Genomic DNA, 18,359 nt, shown 5'->3' with positions numbered 1-18,359 from the left:
AAAGAGAGAGAATATCTCTTTTTAGGGACCGGTAACATTCTAATCTGCTTTGGCTTTTGGTTATTTTGTTCCAATGTTCCAGGTAGGTTTCTTTGCTTTGTTTAATGATTTGGTTCACTCGGATTGGTGTTTGGATGGCAGTGTTGGCCTGGGACTGGTCAGGGTCCGGCTGAGTAGGAGTACTTAGTTTCAGTAGCAGCTGACTCAGGGGACTCTTTTCTGGGTTTAGCTCTTGGGTCTGGAAGGCTTTAAAATGAAGGGTGTCTGGGGAGCTAGATTTGAGGTGATTTAGGAAGTTTAGTGCTCGTTTTTGGATGTTTATTATCAGTGGGTATCTGCCTAGTTCGGCTCTGCATGCATTTGTTGGTGTTTTCCTTTGGGTGCGAAGGATGCTTCGGCAAAATGCTGCATGTAGGGCTTCTATTGTGTGTTTTTCCCATTTAGTGTAGCTATGGTGATTGAGCGGGCCCCATACTTCACTACCGTACAGCGCAATCGGCAGGATTACGCTGTCAAATATTTTTAGCCAGATTTTGATTGGGATTTGGATGTTGTAGAATTTTCTTTTTATTGCATATAGGGCTCTTCGGGCTTTTTCTTTTAGTGCATTCACTGCTATGCTGAAGCTCCCTGATGCTGTAATGGTTAGACCAAGATAAGTGTAGCTCATAGTGTGTCCTATGATGGTATCACTGAGAGTAAACTGGTATTTGTTTTCCTGACACTTGGGCCTTTTTTGAAAAATCATGATGTTGGTTTTCTTTAGATTTACTGTTAGGGCCCAATTTTGGCAGTATTTGTCGAGTAGGTCTAGTTGTTGCTGTAATCCCTGTTCTGTGGGAGACAGCAGAACCAGGTCGTCCGCATAGAACAGGGATTTCACTTCTCCATCCAGGAGACATAGACCCGGTGACTCGCTTTGCTCCAGCATGTCTGCTAGTTCATTTATGTATATGTTGAACAGGGTCGGGCTCAAATTGCAGCCCTGCCGGACGCCTCTTCTCTGGGTGAAGAAACAGGTGCATTTGTCTCCAATTTTGACACCGCATTTATTTTTCAGATACATCGATTTAATAAGGTCATAGACTTTGCCCCCTATTCCACACTGAAGAAGTTTGTAATAGAGCCCTTCGTGCCAGATAGAGTCAAAGGCTTTCTTGAAGTCAATGAAACAAGCGAATATTTTCCCATTTTTTGTTTGGTGTACATGCTTTTCAATGAGAGTGTGAAGGGTATAGATATGGTCGGTGGTGCAGTGTTTTGGAAGAAAGCCTATTTGATTTTTTCTAAGGATCTTGTGTTTGTTAAGAAAATCCAGTAATCTACTATTTAGAATACTGCAGAATAACTTCCCTAGACAACTGTTGACACAGATGCCGCGGTAGTTATTTGGGTCTGATTTGTTTCCACTTTTATATATGGGAGAGATGAGTCCTTGGCACCAGATATCGGGAAAACAGCCTGAACGTAATATGATGTTGAATAACTTGAGTACCGCACCCTGCATCTCCATGTTGCTGAACTTGAGCATTTCATTTTTGATGTTGTCTGGACCACAGACTTTCTTTAGGTGGAGAGATTTTGTTTTTGTGGCCAGTTCTTTCCATGTGATTGGGGAGTCTAGAGGGTTTTGGTTGTCTTTAATTGTTGCTTCTAATGTGTGGAGTTTTTCTGTGACATGATGTTGACTTGGGTTTGTTTCGTTTATTGGGATGTCTTTGTAGAGGTTTTCAAAATGTGTTCTCCAGATGTCGCCATCTTGGATTGGTAATGCTTGCAATTGTGTTGTACTCAGGTTATTCCACATTTCCCAGAATTGATTTGGATTAATGGAGTTTTCAATTTCTTCGAGTATTTTGTGGGTATAATTTTGTGTTTTGTTCCTAATGGTGTGTTTATATCTTTTGAGGGTCTCATTGTATCTAGTACGTAGGTCTGGATTGTTTGGTTGGCGATGTTTTTGGTTTGATATTTTTCTCAGGTCTTTTCTGGCATTTTTGCATTCGTGGTCAAACCATTTCTCATTTTTATTGTGTCTTTTGTAACGTTTCCTCTTCTGTTTCACAAGGTCGGCTTTTACAGCTGCCTCATGGAAGATCATATTTATATCATCTATGGCCATGTTTACACCATCTCTGGTGATCTCATATAGATTTTCTTTAAATTTTGATATTTTACTTGAGATCAGGTGAGTTTAGTGCTGTGATGAATTTGTCTCCACTGTCTGGGGCCCATCTGTATGTCTGGTTTATTTTATGGAGCTTACTGGGTTCCTTTTTTGTGTCTGTAGTTTGGGCAGAAAGTTTAAGGTACACATTTATTTGGTTATGGTCTGAGAGGGGGGATTGCTGCCTGACAGTGAATGCGTTGATATCGCAGGGGTCCAGGTCAGTGATTGTATAATCCACCACACTAGACCCAAGAGTTGAGGAATATGTGAGTCTCCCTAAGGAGTCCCCTCTGAACCTACCGTTAACTATGTACAGGCCTAAGGCTCGGCAGAGTTGCACTACCTCCCTACCGCTTTTATTTATTTCACAATCAAGGTTGTTCCGATTTGCGATGGCTGGTGTGACATATAAAGGGGTCTGGCCAAACACATGGTTGTTGCCCTGTGGGTCTATGAAGTCAGGTTCACATCCGGTCCTTGCATTTAGGTCCCCACATAGTAGCACCTTTCCTTGGGCCTGGAAATGGCTGATTTCCATGTGGAGAGTGTCAAATATCTCCTCTTCAAAATATGGCGATTCTATTGGAGGTATGTAGATCGCACATAAGTAAACATCTTTTTTTGCTATTCCTATATTTTTATCTAATTTTAGCCATACGTGTGATTTTCCCTGTTTTATCGGTGAGATGTGTTTGTCCAGTTCTCCTTTATACCACACCAAGATTCCCCCGGAGGTTCTGCCCTTGCGTGTCTTTAGTGTTCTTTCTCTCTCCCCCAGTCTCTCTCTCTCCCCCAGTCTCTCTCTCTCTCTCTCTTTCCCCCAGTCTCTCCCTCTCTCTCTCTCTCTCTCTCTCTCTCTTCCAACAACAACATGCCCTCAAAAAACCCTCGGCACCGCCCGGCACTTCAGCTAGTACCCTATAAAGCAGGGTGGTCTAGCTGATAAAGTAGCTGATAGCTTGCCAGTGCCTTTTGCAGCTAATGTACATATTTAAAAAAATAGATTTGTTCTTATTATGTGGGTGATACTTAAAAGGCTGCACTTAATACCCACCCCTAGTTGCCCTGAGAAGGTGGTGGTGGGCCTTCTTCCTGAACCGCTGTAGTCCTTGTGCTGATGGTGCTCCTACAATGGTTTAGGTAGAGAATTTCAAGACATTGACATGATAGCACTCCTGTTAGTTGTCTGATTGTCCACCATTCTCAACTGGCTGTAGCAGGACTACAGCGCTTTGCTCTGATCAATTGGTTGTGTGGCCATTTAGCTCTGTCTGTGGCCTGATTTTTTTTGGTGTTTAGCATGCAGGTAGCTCTGTGTAGTAGTTTTGTTAGGTTCGTACCTCATTCTAAGGTATGCCAGGCTTCGGTAAGTGGGCTACGTTTCTACACTAGAGAGTGCACACTGCATATCAAGCAAAAGGAAACATTACTTATATGAATTTCTTAGTAATATGGTTTTGAGACTCCAGCATGGTTATGGTTTTGTTGATTAGCCAGGGCGTATACCACATGCAAAACCTAAGGCGCGTTATTTTTCCTTTACCATTCCATGTATTTAGAATTAAATCTGCAAATAAAATTATATCAACTTTTTAATGTTTTACAGTGCATATAGTATTGAGAAAGATAGTATTTTTTGATGAAGATTTGAGATACTTTAACCATCAAAACTATATGTGCTTTGAGTCCTTTTTCATGTTTTCTATGCTATCCACAGACATGTAGGTACGCAGGTTGCATCAGCAATGATTTCATTAACTGTCTTTCAAGGGGGTCAGCCAGTCAGCACACCTACACAGTATAGGCTGCTACACAGAGTAAAGGTAAGAGCTTGTATCTTACTGCTGACCATTGTATTGAAGCCAACTAACCATATAGAGTAACATGTATTTATTTTTAACTGGTAACTTGCACCTGTTTTGTCAGTTTAGCCCGGTTAGTAAAACTGTTGCCTCTGGCTTAGGAACTTGTTGGTTGAAGCCTCACGCCAAGATTTAAGCTCACGATCTAGGAACTCCAGTATGGTATTGAGGGAGTGTCGCACTGTCAGAAGTGCCATCCTTCGGATAAGACGTTAAACTGAGGCTCTCCCTGACTGTTCCAATAGTTCACAAAAATATTGAAGAACCCATGACATTATTTGAAGAAAAGCAGGGAGTTCTTCCAGTGTCCTGGCAAACCTTCCTCTCAATCAGCATAATTGCTGTTTGTGGAATTTTGGGTGTGTGCAAAATAGCTGCCATGTTTGCCTACCTAACAACTATTATTACAATTCAAAGTAATTCATTGTATCTGAAGCCCTTTAAGTGGTTTTTGAAAGATGTGGTAACGTGCTATACAAATGCAGATCTTTTCTTTATTTTTTCATCCTCATTTGTTCATCCTTCAAAATTTCAATCTTGTAGCCTGATGTCCTTCTAATCACACAAAGTTGGTGTTGTTTGAAATAAAAACTGAAAATGCTGGAAATACTCAGCAGGTCAGGCTGTATCTATGGAAAGAGAAACAGAGTTAACGTTTCAGGTCGATGACCTTTCGCCAGTTCTGCCTGACCTACTATAGATGCTGCCTGACCTAAGTATTTCTAGCATTTTCTGTTTTTATTTCAGGTTTCCAGCATTCGCAGTATTGTACAGCTTTTGTATTGGTGTTCTTTGAGTTTGCAGTTCAAATCTGAAAAGAAACATTAAGGGGGGCGAAATTCAGTTGCGTCCCGTTTGTGGGCGGTAACCGGAAGTACCGCCCCGGTCGCTAAATTCAGCTTACCGCCCCGGCGAGGAAGCGTAGCGCTATCTCAGGTGCTCCACTTCCTCTCAGGGCGGTGTCGGGGTTGCAAAGCGCAGAAGCGTCGGAGCACTACGCGGCCACTCTGCATAGCGCTGACACTTTTCACCGCCCATCCCTTCCATTAAAGGGGAGGGACGTTACAAGCTCTGCAGGGCCTCTGATGGCCCACTTTAGCCCACCAGGGCGGCGTGGTGCCGTGGATGCAGCCTGGCTCTGCGACGCAGTGCCGGGCTGTGCGATGGCAGCCACAGACCATGCCAAGGGCCACCACGGAGAACTGACCTGGAGGTCAGCCCAAAAAAATTAAATGGCGGCGCAGGTTGCGGCTGCACCTCCTTTTAAATACCACCCCGCAAGCAGAGGTCGGCCAGGCTCGAGACCCGCGAGGCTGGCGCTGACATCGCCTGCGGCAACCAAATTTCTGCCGCAGGGCACTAACTGGTCATGGCGCACGATGATGGCGTCATCGCTGGTGGCGCAGTGGCCCGGGACGCCACCGGCGGGGGCGCGGCACTATCGGTTAGTGCCTCAGCAGCGCCCCGCCGAATTTCTCGGGAGCGCTCTTGGCACCGCCGCCCGGGCGATAAGCCCTTAGCACCTCTGGGGGGTGCTAATGGGGTGCAAACAGCAGGCGCAAAGGAGCCGAATTTGGTGGCCTAAAGGTCAGAAAAATTCAATTAGCACCGGAGCACATTGCAGGACTGATCTGTTTCAAGTGGGTTCCATATCACCCTGCATGGCTCAAAATGAAACATCCAGCTGAGTTACGTGGGCCATAAACACCACTGAAGATTATTGCTGACTCCCATGCTGATCATGGAATGATTTGATGCAAAGTTGGCTGCTATTAAAGTTTTGTAGCTATCCAGTTGTATCCTATGACATTAAGATAACTTTTTAGGAAGGGGTCAGTAATAGAGAGGCGTGGGGGGCGGGAGGGGCGGAAAGTTCACCAAAACTCCATGGAGGTACAAAGACTTTGGGGGTGGAATTGGATGTGGGAATGGATGCAAAACAAGCAGCATCACATTAGCCGCCTGTTATACACTCCGCCCGATATTCAAGTCCATTGACTTCAGTAGAACTGAATATCGAACATGTCCTATAATGGTCGGCCAGTGCGAATCCGCCTGTCTTGCATCCATGTCCATGTCCAATTCTCCCCCCCCCCCCACCCCCCCCGCAATGTGTTCCATCAAATGTTACTTTCTTCTGGTACATCTACTCTGCTTAATTTTGAGGAAGTATGCATCTATATAAATGATCGGGGAATCCTGAGGATGAAGAGAGTGTAAGTAGCAGTTATGCCTGGAGAGGGGAGGGGACTGAAAATTGCCTACAGCGTAGCTTTTCCAGGATTATGCCACTTTTTGACCAGCTGCTGAAATTCCAATACTCAATGAAGTTTGTTTTTTCCCCCCTATAGACTGTTCCTTCTCTTGTTGTTGATCCAATCTGTGTCTTCTGGAATTTTAGCCTGAGGTGAGTGTTCCGTATTCATCAGTACAGGAAGAATCAATATTTTCACATTAATGATAGGAACAAAACTTATGGTAGAGAACACATTACATTAACCATTTGGAATTTAAAATAAGGCAGAAAACAGGGGTGAAAAGGACCAATTTTGGGGCATAATGTCCCGCATCTGATTTCTGTCTGCGTCATGATTGCCGCCATTTTGAATAAAGGTGGCTTTGCAGGCAACCTAAGGTGGTCACCTAAAACATGCGTTAGGCCTCTTGCACATTTAAATGAGGGCCTAATTCCAGTTTTTAGGCTCCCTTTGCAATTGGGATTGAGCAGAGTAGGTGCTGGGCCTGCTCCGCTCGGGATTCTTCAGCAGCCGCCACCAACAGGTGCATTAAAAAATTTTTAAATAAGAATTTTTTTTTTAGGAGCAGGAGGCAAGGCAAGCAGCCTGAAATTCATCTCTGTAAAATGCGTGAGCTGCCTGTGGAGGTATGACAGGCTCCGGCAGTTTGCACTAAAAATGTTAATGGGGCCCAAGGACCGTTTTGGGCCGGCCTTGGTTGGGGATTATATGTGAAAACGGACCATTACCAATTTCCACCCCTAATACCGGAAATATATAGAATGGCCCTTCATTGAAGACTTGCGAAGAGTTCTGATGAAAGGTCTCCATCTGAAACATTAACCCATCTGTTCTCTTTAAAGATGCTGATACAGGTGGTTGTTGCATTTATATTTAGACCTCTGTAACCTATACCAGATTCACACTGCAAGGACGAATCAATATATATATCAATGAACAGCCATTAATATTGGGCCAGAAATTTGGGTCGGAGGCTTCCCGCGGGTGCAAGCCCCCGACCTGTACTTGGATAGCGCGCCTGCCATTGTGCTGTGGGACCGCGTGGGATTCCGATCCTGGGCCTCCTCCAGCTGCCGGTGTGCAGTGCTCGTGTATCCCAGTGGTGAATTTAGTTCGCAGCGTCCCCTGGGATCACGTGGGCCCTGGGGAGCCAATCGGAGCAGGGAATCTTCATTCATAGATTTGACAGGGTCAAATCTATGAATAGAGATCGGCCCCAAAACCTAAGTAAAACTTCAAATAATTTTTTTTTAAAAACATCACATTTTTAAAATAACTATAAATTACATATAATAATTATTTTAAACAAAAATTTAAATTTTTGAAAAATTAATTAAAGTTTCTAACGGGGCTAAAAATAAACTTACGTTTCTTTAAAGTATTTTAAAATGATAAACCTGTGGAAAAAATGTTTTAATTTTACTTAATTAACCTCTTACCTTGTTAAAAGCAGGCCTTGCGACTGCTTTTTTCACGCGCAGCTGCTAGGGACCTTACCCGCACGGAGAAACTTGTAAAAAAAATCAGAAGTTCCAGGTGTACGCGCTGCCTCTCTGGCGCATGCGTTTGACCTGTGAATCCGTTCCTTCAAGGGAACGGAAGTTCCGGTTTCCAGTGCATGCACGAAACCGGCACTTTCGTTGGCCCTACGCATGAGTACACAGTGCGTACTCACCCGTGGGGACCCCAATTTCTGGCCCAATTAGTCATTGCTTCAATATAGGGAAGGCTGTAGTTGAACATTGTCAAATCAGAATGTAAAAATGAGCAAGCGATGGGCCGAGACCCAGATTACCATTTGTGAATTGTTTCAGAATGAAGAATTAAAACCGCGTCAGTTTTTTTTTTAACCACACACATAATCAAAAATGCTGTGAGCACGCTTTTTAAAAAAAAAAAAAAAAACGTTTTTATAGCAAATGGTTAAAATGTTTAAAAAAAATACTCTTGAACATATACGACCGATGTATTGAATTGTACAATAACAGGCCAGAAAAAGGTGGGAGCTGGTCCACAGACGGCTGCAGAGTAGTCGAGTCTGAGCTTGAATCAACAGCCTGTTTCTGCAATCACACGACAAATTTTGCTCTGCTTTTCCAACTTTATGAAGTGAAGGTAAAAATCACATTGAAATCTTTTCTGTTTTTGTAGGGAATGTTTTTATCATGTAAATACTTGTACATGTGCAGGGAAACATTTCTTAGTGTAACAATTATAATCATTTTAATAGTTTACTCACTAATCTTTGACACAATTCTGAAACAAGTTTTGCTGTGTTGTAGATGAACCCAGTTTGTAACATTGCAGCTACATTGTAAATGCCAGGAAAACCTGACTCCATAGTAGCCAGGTTTCCTGATGAGAAAGGTCAGAGCTGGGGCAAATTATCTGGTTACTACCTGGTTAAAGGAAACAATTTAATGACCTTAATTCAAACATTAGTGGGAACAGGCAACAGAAAATGCTGGAAATACTCAACAGGCCAGGCAGGATCCGTGGAGAGAGAAACAGAGTTAACGTTTCAGGTCTGGGACCTTTCTCTCCACGGATGTTGCCTGGTCTGCTGAGTATTTCCAGCATTTTCTGTTGTTATTTCAGATTTCCAGCATCCGCAGTACGTATTTTGCTATTGTAATAGGAACAAGCACTTAGTGATGCAGTAGTACAGTGCGTTGGAGCCTCAGACATGCTGCACCGTGGAGTGGAAGCACTTTGGTTCACGCCTGCAGTCTCACACTCGTTCTGCCCTGACATCACTTGTGCATTAATGGGGTGGAACAGAGTAGAGGTTAGTTGTTTCCCTACAGTTTCTATCTTGGTCCTCGTCCTCAAATTCTTCCATGGCTTCCCTCGACCCTGCAAACCTCTTCGGCCTTATGTCCTCTTTTGCTTCTATTGGCCCGCTGACTTTGGCCTTGGTGCATATCCCATCATTGATGGCAGTTCACACATCTCTCTGCATTGCCTTCAAGAGGGAGCTGGACCTGTTCTTGGCTGGGCCAGAGATCGCCTCATATAAAAGGCAAGCATATTAGCAGTTAACCTCTGCATGGTCAATGTGATTTCCTGGGCTGATTTTGATCACCTGAGAAGAATTTTCCAGATTTTTTTCCCCCCTTATTGGCCCTGGGTTTTCCCCCTGTTTTTTTTTCCTCTCCCAGGAGATTACATGGCTGTGGAGAGGGGAGGTGTAGGAAGTGTCCAGTCATTAAGCTGCAGGCATCATGAGTGTGTGGACCAGGCCTGGTGGACCAGCTTTTTTTTTTTCTTGCCCATCATTTTCGTATGGATCTAACCTGCCCCTCCTCAGTATGGACTTCCACAAGTTGCAACTTTGAAGAATTCTACAGAGGTTACGTGACCTTCTGAGCCCATCTGATCGGTCCAACCCCTATTGTGGGTGTTACTGTGGTACTCATCTTTAGGTTATAGTGTCAGCTGTGGCTCAGTGGGTAGCACACTCGCCTGAGAGTCAGAAGGTTGTGGGTTCAAGTCCCACTCCAGGGACTTGAGCACATAATGCTAAGGCTGACACTCCAGTGCAGTGCTGAGGGAGTGCTGCACTGTTGGAGGTGCCGTCTTTCGGATAAGACTTTAAATCGAGGCCCCGTCTGCTCTCTCAGGTGGACGTAAAAATCCCATGGCGCTATTTTGAAGAAGAGCAGGGGAGTTATCTCTGGTGTCCTGGCCAATATTTATTCCTCAATCAACATAACAAAAAAACAGATTATCTGGTGATTATCACATTGCTGTTTGTGGGAGCTTGCCGAGTGCAAATTGGCTGCCACGTTTCCCACATTACAACAGTGACTACACTTCAAAAGTAATTCATTGGCTGTAAAGCGCTTTGAGATGTCCGGTGGTCATGAAAGGCGCTATATAAATGCAAGTCTTTCTTTCTTTATAATCATTATTATCATTTATGCTGCTACAGTATTTTTGACTGATCAAAAAAAACAAATTATTATACAATTTATTTATATTTCTAGAGAAGCTCTCATGAGGAATCTGTTCTTATGACACTAACACTGATTGGCTGCACTGTATCTCTCTGTGCATTGATGGGCACACTGATTCTATTCTCAGTGGTGGGGTTAGTATTCTGTTTTCTTACATTCTGATAAATCATGTATTCTGTGCACCTTCAAGTATTCAAGTTTCAGCAATTTACACGCATTTTTACTTAAGTATCCACTTTTATTGTCCACATTTGACACTTGTTGGTGTAGCATTCAAGCGGTACGGGACCAGGGCTTTCTGCTTGTGCACCCACCAGCCCGCCATTTATCTTGTCCATTGAGAATGAATGGCCGGTGTGCGCATTAGCGGAAGACCCCTGCCTAAAAGCCTAGAGCAATTAAAAGAACGTAGGCCGGGAAATTCCTCACAGCAACGGAGTTTCTACTGCGCTGCGGGCAAAATAATGCTGGCGGAGCTAGAGCAGCTCAGACAAATTTCCCAGCCAAAGTGTTTTTATTGTTTTCTGGTGATTTTTTTTTTTGTGTGATGTTGAGGGGTAACATTGCTGGGAAATGAGAAACATAGTACTTTTCCCCTACGAGGTTGCCAGTTAATATTGAATCGTAGCAGCTCTGAGCTATCAGGGCGGCATCTGCTGGGAACTAGGTTGAGATTCCCACAGAGCAATTGTGTGTTGGACTCTTGCACAAGCAGAGAGGAGAATTCTATCACCTCAGTCTGGCTACCAGAAGTGAAAGGACAGTGTCACCCAGCCCTGAAGGAGAATGTAGTCTGACATCTATTTACAGTTAATTGGAAAGCCCAGGGATGATGTAAGCAATGACAAGACAAGACGCAGGGATCGGTCCTTGGACCCCAACTATTCACAAAATATATATATATGATCTAGACAAGGGAACTAGATGTAATACCTCCAAATTTGCAGACGACACAAAGCTGGGTGGGTGTGTGTGCTGTGAGGAGGATGCCGAGAAACTCCAGGATGATTTAGACAGGTTGGGTGATTGGGCAGAAGCATGGCAGATGCAATATAACGTGTTTAAATGTGAGGTTATCCACTTTGGTAGCAAAAACAGGAAGGCAGATTATTATCTGAATGGCAATAGATTGGGAGAAGGGGAAGTGCAACGAGACCTGGGTATTCTTGTGCACCAGTCGCTGAAGGTAAGCATGCAGGTGCAGCAGGCGGTTAAGACGGCAAATGGTATGTTGGCCTTCGTAGCGAGAGGGTTTGAGTACAGGATCAAGGATGTCTTGCTGCAGTTGTACAGGGCCTTGGTGAGACCACACCTTGAGTATTGTGTGCAGTTTTGGTCGCCTTATCTGAGGAAGGATGTTCTTGCCATGGAAGGAGTTCAGCGAAGATTCACCAGGCTGATACCTGGGATGGCAGGAATGACGTATGAGGAGAGATTGGGTCGATTGGGCTTGTACTCGCTGGAGTTTAGAAGAATGAGAGGGGATCTCATTGAAACTTATAAAATACTAACAGGACTAGACAGACTAGATGCAGGAAGAATGTTCCCGATGGCGGGGGAGTCCAGAACCAGGGGTCACAATCTAAGGATAAGGGGTAAGCCATTTAGGACTGAGATGAGGAGGAATTTCTTCACCCAGAGAGTGGTGAACTTGTGGAATTCTCTACCACAGAAGGCAGTAGAGGCCAATTCATTAAATATATTCAAGAAGGAGTTGGATATATTTCTCAAGGCTAAAGGGATCAAGGGGTATGAGGAGAAAGCAGGGACCGGGTACTGAATTTGGATGATCAGCCATGATCGCATTGAATGGCTCGAGGCGCCAAATGGCCTACTCCTGCTCCTATCTTCTATGTTTTAAGACGTGTTTCATATCCTTCACTGCATATATAACTGTCATTTCGGTTACTTAAAAACCTGCTTTTATATTCAGTTACAAGTCAATATTTGTCTTGCAGCGTCCCAAAATCAGATCGAACCACAGTGCACAAAAATCTCATCTGTGCTCTAGTCGCAGCAGAGGCTCTGCTTGTGGCGAGTGAATCAGCAAGAACAAACCGGGTAAAATAGAATGGTTGCAAGTCACAAGTTAATTATGCAAATAATTGATTACAATTTTGCTTGTCCAGAAGGAATAAAACTACAGCGAAGGGTGAAAATTGGAAAAGCAAGTTAAGGTTGACGGGGAAAGGAAGAACAATTATTTTTCCAACTTTCAAATGTAAAGTACAGGTTTCAAAGCGAAGTGAAGTCAAAGGAGCCAGCAGTGTGTCCGAGGTCTGCCTTTTTCTTTGTGATGAAGTATTCGAAAGCAGGGAACTAAAGCAATAGTAGATGCGTCCAAAAGGTAGTCAACGAAAATATTCATTAAAAAAACCCTGGCCAAGTTGGAATTCATCCAGGCATAATATAAGAAATTAGGTTAGAACTAGAAATACAGTCATTGGGAACTTCAGAAAGCTTATTATGCACAGCGGTATATGAGTACCAGCAGACACCGAATGTGAATCCAGCCATTTAAAAACTGTCACGGGTGTGATCTTTAGAATATAGGACTGGTACATTGGCAACTAGAGTGATAAAATACTGCTGTCTATTGTAAAGAAAACAATTTGCATGTATTTGCAAGAGGCAAGACAATAAATCCAAAGAAGTGAGTCTGTGAATCTACCTTCTACCTAGCCGATCTTTTAGAATACGATAACAAAATACTTCGGATGCTGGAAATCCGAAATAACAACAGAAAACGCTGAAAAAACTCAGCAGGCCACGGCAGCATCTGTGGAGAGAGAAACAGAGTTAACGTTTCAGGTCGATGACCTTTCGTCAGAACTGGAAAAAAGCAGGAAATGGAAAGCAAGTTTAGGGGCTGGGAAAAGGGGGAGGGGATGAAAGAACAAAAGGGAATGTCAGTGATAGGATAGAAAGCAGGAGAGATTAAGAGACATTGAGAGACATTAAGAGATATTCAAGGCGAGAGGAGGTGGTAATGGGACAGGTTAAGGAACAAAAGATGGCTCTAGATGAAGTGTGAATTGCGCTGGCAGAATGAAGGACAGCTGCCATGTGGGAGGAAAGAAAAAAAGGCCAAACAAAAAGTGTGGATAAAAAAAAAAAGAAAATATATATATGTGATAGGGGCCGAGGTTATGATCTGAAATTGTTGAACTCTATGTTGAGTCCAGAGGGCTGTAGAGTGCCTAATCGAAAGATGAGGTGCTGTTCCTCGAGCTTACGCTGAGCTTCCGTGGAACAATGCAAGAGGCCGAGGACGGTGAGGTCCGAGTGGGAATGGGACGGAGAATTAAAGTGACAGGCGACCGGAAGCTCGGGGTCCCCCATGCGGACTGAACGGAGGTGTTCCACAAAGTGGTCACCCAATCTGCGTTTGGTCTCCCCAATGTAGAGGAGACCACATCGTGAGCAGCGAATACAGTATACTAAATTGCAAGAAGTACAAGTAAATCGCTGTTTCACCTGGAAGGGGTGTTTGGGGCCCTGGACGGTGGGAAGGAGAGAGGTATAAGGGCATGTGTTGCATCTCCTGCGCTTGCATGGGAAGGTGCCGGGCAAAGGGGAAGGGGTGCTAGGGGTGGTAGAGGAGTGGACTAGGATGCCGCGGTGGGAGCGGTCCCTATGGAATGCTGAAAGGGGAGGTGAGGGGAAGATGCGTTTGGTGGTGGCATCACGCTGGAGATGGCGGAGGATGATCCGTTGAATGTGGAGGCTGGTGGGGTGAAAGGTGAAGACAAGGGGAACTCTATCATGGTTCCGGGAGGGAGGGGCAGGGGTGAGGGCAGAAGTGCAGGAGATAGAACGGACACGGTCGAGGGCCATGTCAATCACAGTAGAGGGGAATCCTCGGTTGAGGAAAAAGGAAGACATGTCGGAAGCACTGGTATGGAAGGTGGCATCGTCGGAGCAGATGCGGTGGAGATGGAGAAACTGGGAGAATGGAATGGAGTCCTTACAGGAGGCAGGGTGGGAGGAAGTGTAGTCCAGGTAGCTGTGGGAGTCAGTGGGCTTGTAGTGAATGTTAGTCAATAACCTATCCCCAGAGATGGAGACGGAGAAGTCGAGGAAGGGAAGAGTCGGAGATGGACCATGTGAAGGTGAGGGAAGGGTGGAAATTGGAAGCAAAGTGAATGAAGTTTTCTAGTTCAGGGCGAGAGCAATAGACGGCACCGATACAGTCATCAATGTACTGGAAAAAGAGGTGAGGGAGGGGACCCGAGTAGGACTGGAACAAAGAGTGTTCCACATATCCCACGAAAAGGCAGGCATACCTAGGACCCATGCGGGTACCCATAGCAACACCTTTGATTTGGAGGAAATGAGTGGAGTCAAAGGAGAAGTTGTTCAATGTGAGAACAAGTTCAGCCAGGCGGAGGAGCGTGGTCTTTTAGAATTCTTTGAGGATGTAACTGAGTCAGTGAAGTGCTCATATTGTATACCTGGAGTTCCAAAAATCAATTTAAGGCCACTGGACAGTCATTGTGCAAGTTAAAGATCACAGAATTAAAAGTTGTAAGTTGAATGTACTAGAAAAAGAGGTTATGGGGTTAAATGTATCCTTGTTGGGGAACAAAATGTTCAAGCTTTTAAAGTAATGAAAGAAATTAGTAGGATGGGCGTGGAGAAGTTCTGTAGAACCGGTAGAATAATTTGCTGAGGAACCTGTGATCAAAACATAGCTTAAAGGGTGATTTTCTCATACTTTATAGTTATATAATTTTTTTAAATATCTAGTACTTGGCAAAGGGAATACAAAACAGTTTTCTTACAACACGTAACTTTCATCTATATGGTATTTAAAGTAGTAATTATCCCAGGGAGGAGACAGGAAAAAAATAGATGAAAGGAATGGATGCTGAACCACGGTGGGAGAGTTGGGAAAACTTAGTTTGAAAAAAAGTTTTCAATGGCAGAGCACTGGAAAGGCGGCAGGGTTTAGGGAGGAAACTCCAAAAAGTAGGGCCAACGTGGCTGAGGGCTCTGCCATCAATGACGGGGTATGAACCAAGGCCAACATCAGCAGACTAAAGGAAGCAAGAGAGGATATAAGGCTGAAGAACTCAGCAAGGCCGGGGGAAGCCATGGAAGAATTTGAGGATGAGGACCAAGATTTTAAATTTAAAATTTAATGGGGGACAGTGACCCAGTGTAGGTCAATGGGGTGTGGGGGGTGGTGATGGGCGAGTGGGATTGAGTGCAGGATAAGATATTAGTGGCTGAATTTATAAAAGTGGATGAGTGATTGGCTAAGAGGATATTGGAGAAATCAAGTCTAGACATGACAAAAGAGTACATAAGAGTTTCAGTGATGGTGGGGTTGTGGCAGTGGCAGAGGTTGCTGAAGTGGAAGGAAAATGTCTTGGTGATGGATAGGATGTGGGGATTGAAACTCAGCACTGGGCTGACCAGGAAACGGACTTTTTGCGCAGGCAGAAAGCTGGCTGGGGAGGAGGGGGGAATTGTGTCAGTGGCAAGAGAGTGGAGTTTGTGGCGAGGCTCTGAAAACAATTGGCTTTAGTCGTCACACTGTTTAGCTGGAGGTAACTTTAACTCATCTGTGACTTGATGTCTGACAGCACAGAAGTTGGTCATGGGGCCAAGGGAAGTGGTGGCCAGGATGGCGTCGATGCAGTGAGCAGGGTAGAAGCCAGGCTGAAGGGTTTTGAACAGGGAGTTTTAGGAGCAGTGGGCATGTACCTTGTAGATGACAAAAGGGGCAGTTTTCATCTCACTAATGTCCAATTTTTCAGCATGAACGAAGTAGTAGTGACATGAAATTAAAAAAAACTCACCACTAGCGTTGTGTCCAAGGTCTGCCCGAAGCAAGTTTTCATTTAGGTGGCCAGCGTTTCCCTGCACCCCTCCCCCCACCCCCCCCCCACCACCACACCCGCCCCGAAACAGGCAGAAGCCTCATTAAAATATTTAAATTGGGTCCTATGATGTGCTCAGAACCCGGATGCGATTTTGGTCTTCCGCTGGGTGGTGTCCGCTGCGATTGCTTTGCCCAATGAACATGACCGTTGAGAGGCCAAACCAGTGGTCCTCAAGGGGACCACTGCAGGCCCCTGAAAAATGGTTTAAAACCAGTGTTTTGAATTACTCTTCCCACCCACTGACAGAACCTCTGAGCCCCTCCCCGAAATTACCTACCCCACCCCCCGCAAATCGGAAATTTCTGGTTCAGCTCTGAGGCAGAGCTGATGGAGTCTCACCCCCACCCCTCCCCCCATTGGTGAGATGCCTGTCATAGAATCACATAGAATTTTACAGCACAGAAACAGGTCATTCGGCCCAACAGGTCTACGCCGGGGTTTATGCTCCACCCGAGTCTCCTCCCACTGTAATGACCGCTTCCATCCCCAGCCCTCCCCCCATTGGTGAGATGCCTGTCACTGCTTACTCAGCGCTAGCAATTTACTGTGCATATTAAAATGAGGCCCCACCATGAAAATAGATCGGGTCTCACGCTGGCATCATCAGGGAACAAGAGCCGCCTCCCCATCCTGCCCGATGAGCACCGGGCTCCTAAATCAGCCCCAATATGTTTGAAGACCTTAGAGAGAAAAGAGGTTAGAGAAGAAGTGGTTGTTGGAGAGAATGGTTCGGTTACGTGTGGGCTTTGGGCATAGAAGTTGAAAACAGTGAGTTTGAAAGGCAGAGAGACACTACCTGAGCAAAGGGAGCTATTAACAATTATTGACAACCATGGTGGACAGGATGGGTGGTTTAGTGGTCAGGACTTGGCTGGGGAGTAGAAAGAGCTGAGATCTGGGGAGGGCAGGCCAGTTGGGGAAGACTAGGGAGAAACTGAAGATTGTCAGGGGATTGCTGATGGTGTGGGTGGATGAATGGCAGAAGCCAGGAGTAGGGGGAAGAAGAGTGGGAGATAGTGATAGAGAAAAACAAAAATGATCTTTGTAGGTTCTAAATATGCACCTAAACAGTGGAGTTCACTGATAGACTGATGAATATTTTCTGATTTGTTAATTGTAGTAGACTTGACTGTTTAGTTTAACAACCCTGAAATTCCTCCAGAAGACTTTTCTGTGCGCGGGGTGGGGGCGGGAAGGAGAACATTTCAGTTTGGGCAGAACCCCTCTCTGCTCCATTGATGCACCCATGAGTTCATCCCAAATCCTGGGGTCCGGGGTATTTGCATATTGTGGGTATGCACTTGCACTAGGAATGGTGTAACTGGGGTGCCCATCTCCGCTGGGGCTGGGTGGGTAGGGGAAGGGAGTTCATCAGTGGAGCTCGGCCGCTGTGTTTGTGGCCTGGCACTGCACGGCCAGGAAGCTTTCAAAATTTCAAAAATGGAGCGGCTTTCTCTGGAGGTTTGTTTCCTGAAAGTTAACCAGCCCCCCTCCTGCGGCCATGGAAACACCGATGCCTGGGATGCACAAGCCTGGACTTCACTCAGGTGCAAATGGAGGAAAATATATTGTGGAATTTAGCAGCTTAATAATATACAATTATATACATTCTTGCAAAATACTTTGTGCTGCATGTATTACTGAATAAGGTGTGATCTGCTGAGAGTTAACATCATGTTAAATGATGGGGTGCATAATGTACTAATTTTTTATATGATAAATCACATATTGGGTAATAAGGATTTTTGTCAGTACTGGCTACAATTTTGTAGAATGTGCATTTAGCTGTGAGAATGTAATAGTGCAGTAGTTATCCTTGATTGCCCATCCATTTTTCTCAGTTTTCCATTAAACTCCTGTGTGCAAGTAACTAGGTCTGAGTTAGAGTATATCTCTCTATTTTCCCCACTAGGTGGCATGTTCTGTTGTAACAGCAATGCTACATCTGCTTTTCATGGCTGCTTTTGCCTGGATGCTGGTGGAAGGAATTCTTCTCTGGAGCAAAGTTGTCACCGTCAATATCAGTGAAGAAAGGAGAATGAAGTACTATTATCTGATTGGCTGGGGTAAGGTATTCTTCATTTCACTTTATTATATTTTTCTTAAACCCTGATTTTAACTCTGGGAGAGCGTCAAGTCGACGTGACGCACGGGCTATTTTAACTCCTGGGCCTCATGTAAATAGACCAGGCCAACTCCTGACCAAACCTGGGGACAAT

The 18,359-nt window shown here is 44.8% G+C and overlaps 1 protein-coding gene across 1 annotated transcript in view; it reads left to right on the top strand.

Moving 5' to 3' along the window:
* The window catches only part of adgrd2 (adhesion G protein-coupled receptor D2), a 201,041-nt gene that overhangs the window by 23,404 nt on the left and 159,278 nt on the right, over positions 1 to 18,359 (top strand). Inside the window, exons 12-17 of the mRNA XM_085965664.1 lie at positions 3,888 to 3,993; positions 6,384 to 6,439; positions 8,279 to 8,405; positions 10,280 to 10,383; positions 12,208 to 12,310; positions 18,053 to 18,206. Of these exons, the coding sequence (XP_085821790.1) occupies positions 3,888 to 3,993; positions 6,384 to 6,439; positions 8,279 to 8,405; positions 10,280 to 10,383; positions 12,208 to 12,310; positions 18,053 to 18,206 (650 nt within the window). The remainder of the gene's footprint in view (positions 1 to 3,887; positions 3,994 to 6,383; positions 6,440 to 8,278; positions 8,406 to 10,279; positions 10,384 to 12,207; positions 12,311 to 18,052; positions 18,207 to 18,359) is intronic.

The sequence above is a fragment of the Somniosus microcephalus genome, chromosome 23 (genome assembly GCF_052327205.1).
Source record: "Somniosus microcephalus isolate GS21.2 chromosome 23, FLI_Smic_1.0, whole genome shotgun sequence".
NCBI lineage: Eukaryota > Metazoa > Chordata > Chondrichthyes > Squaliformes > Somniosidae > Somniosus > Somniosus microcephalus.
The sequence above is the reverse complement of the archived record's forward strand: the minus strand, read 5'-3'. Positions and strand labels throughout refer to the sequence as shown.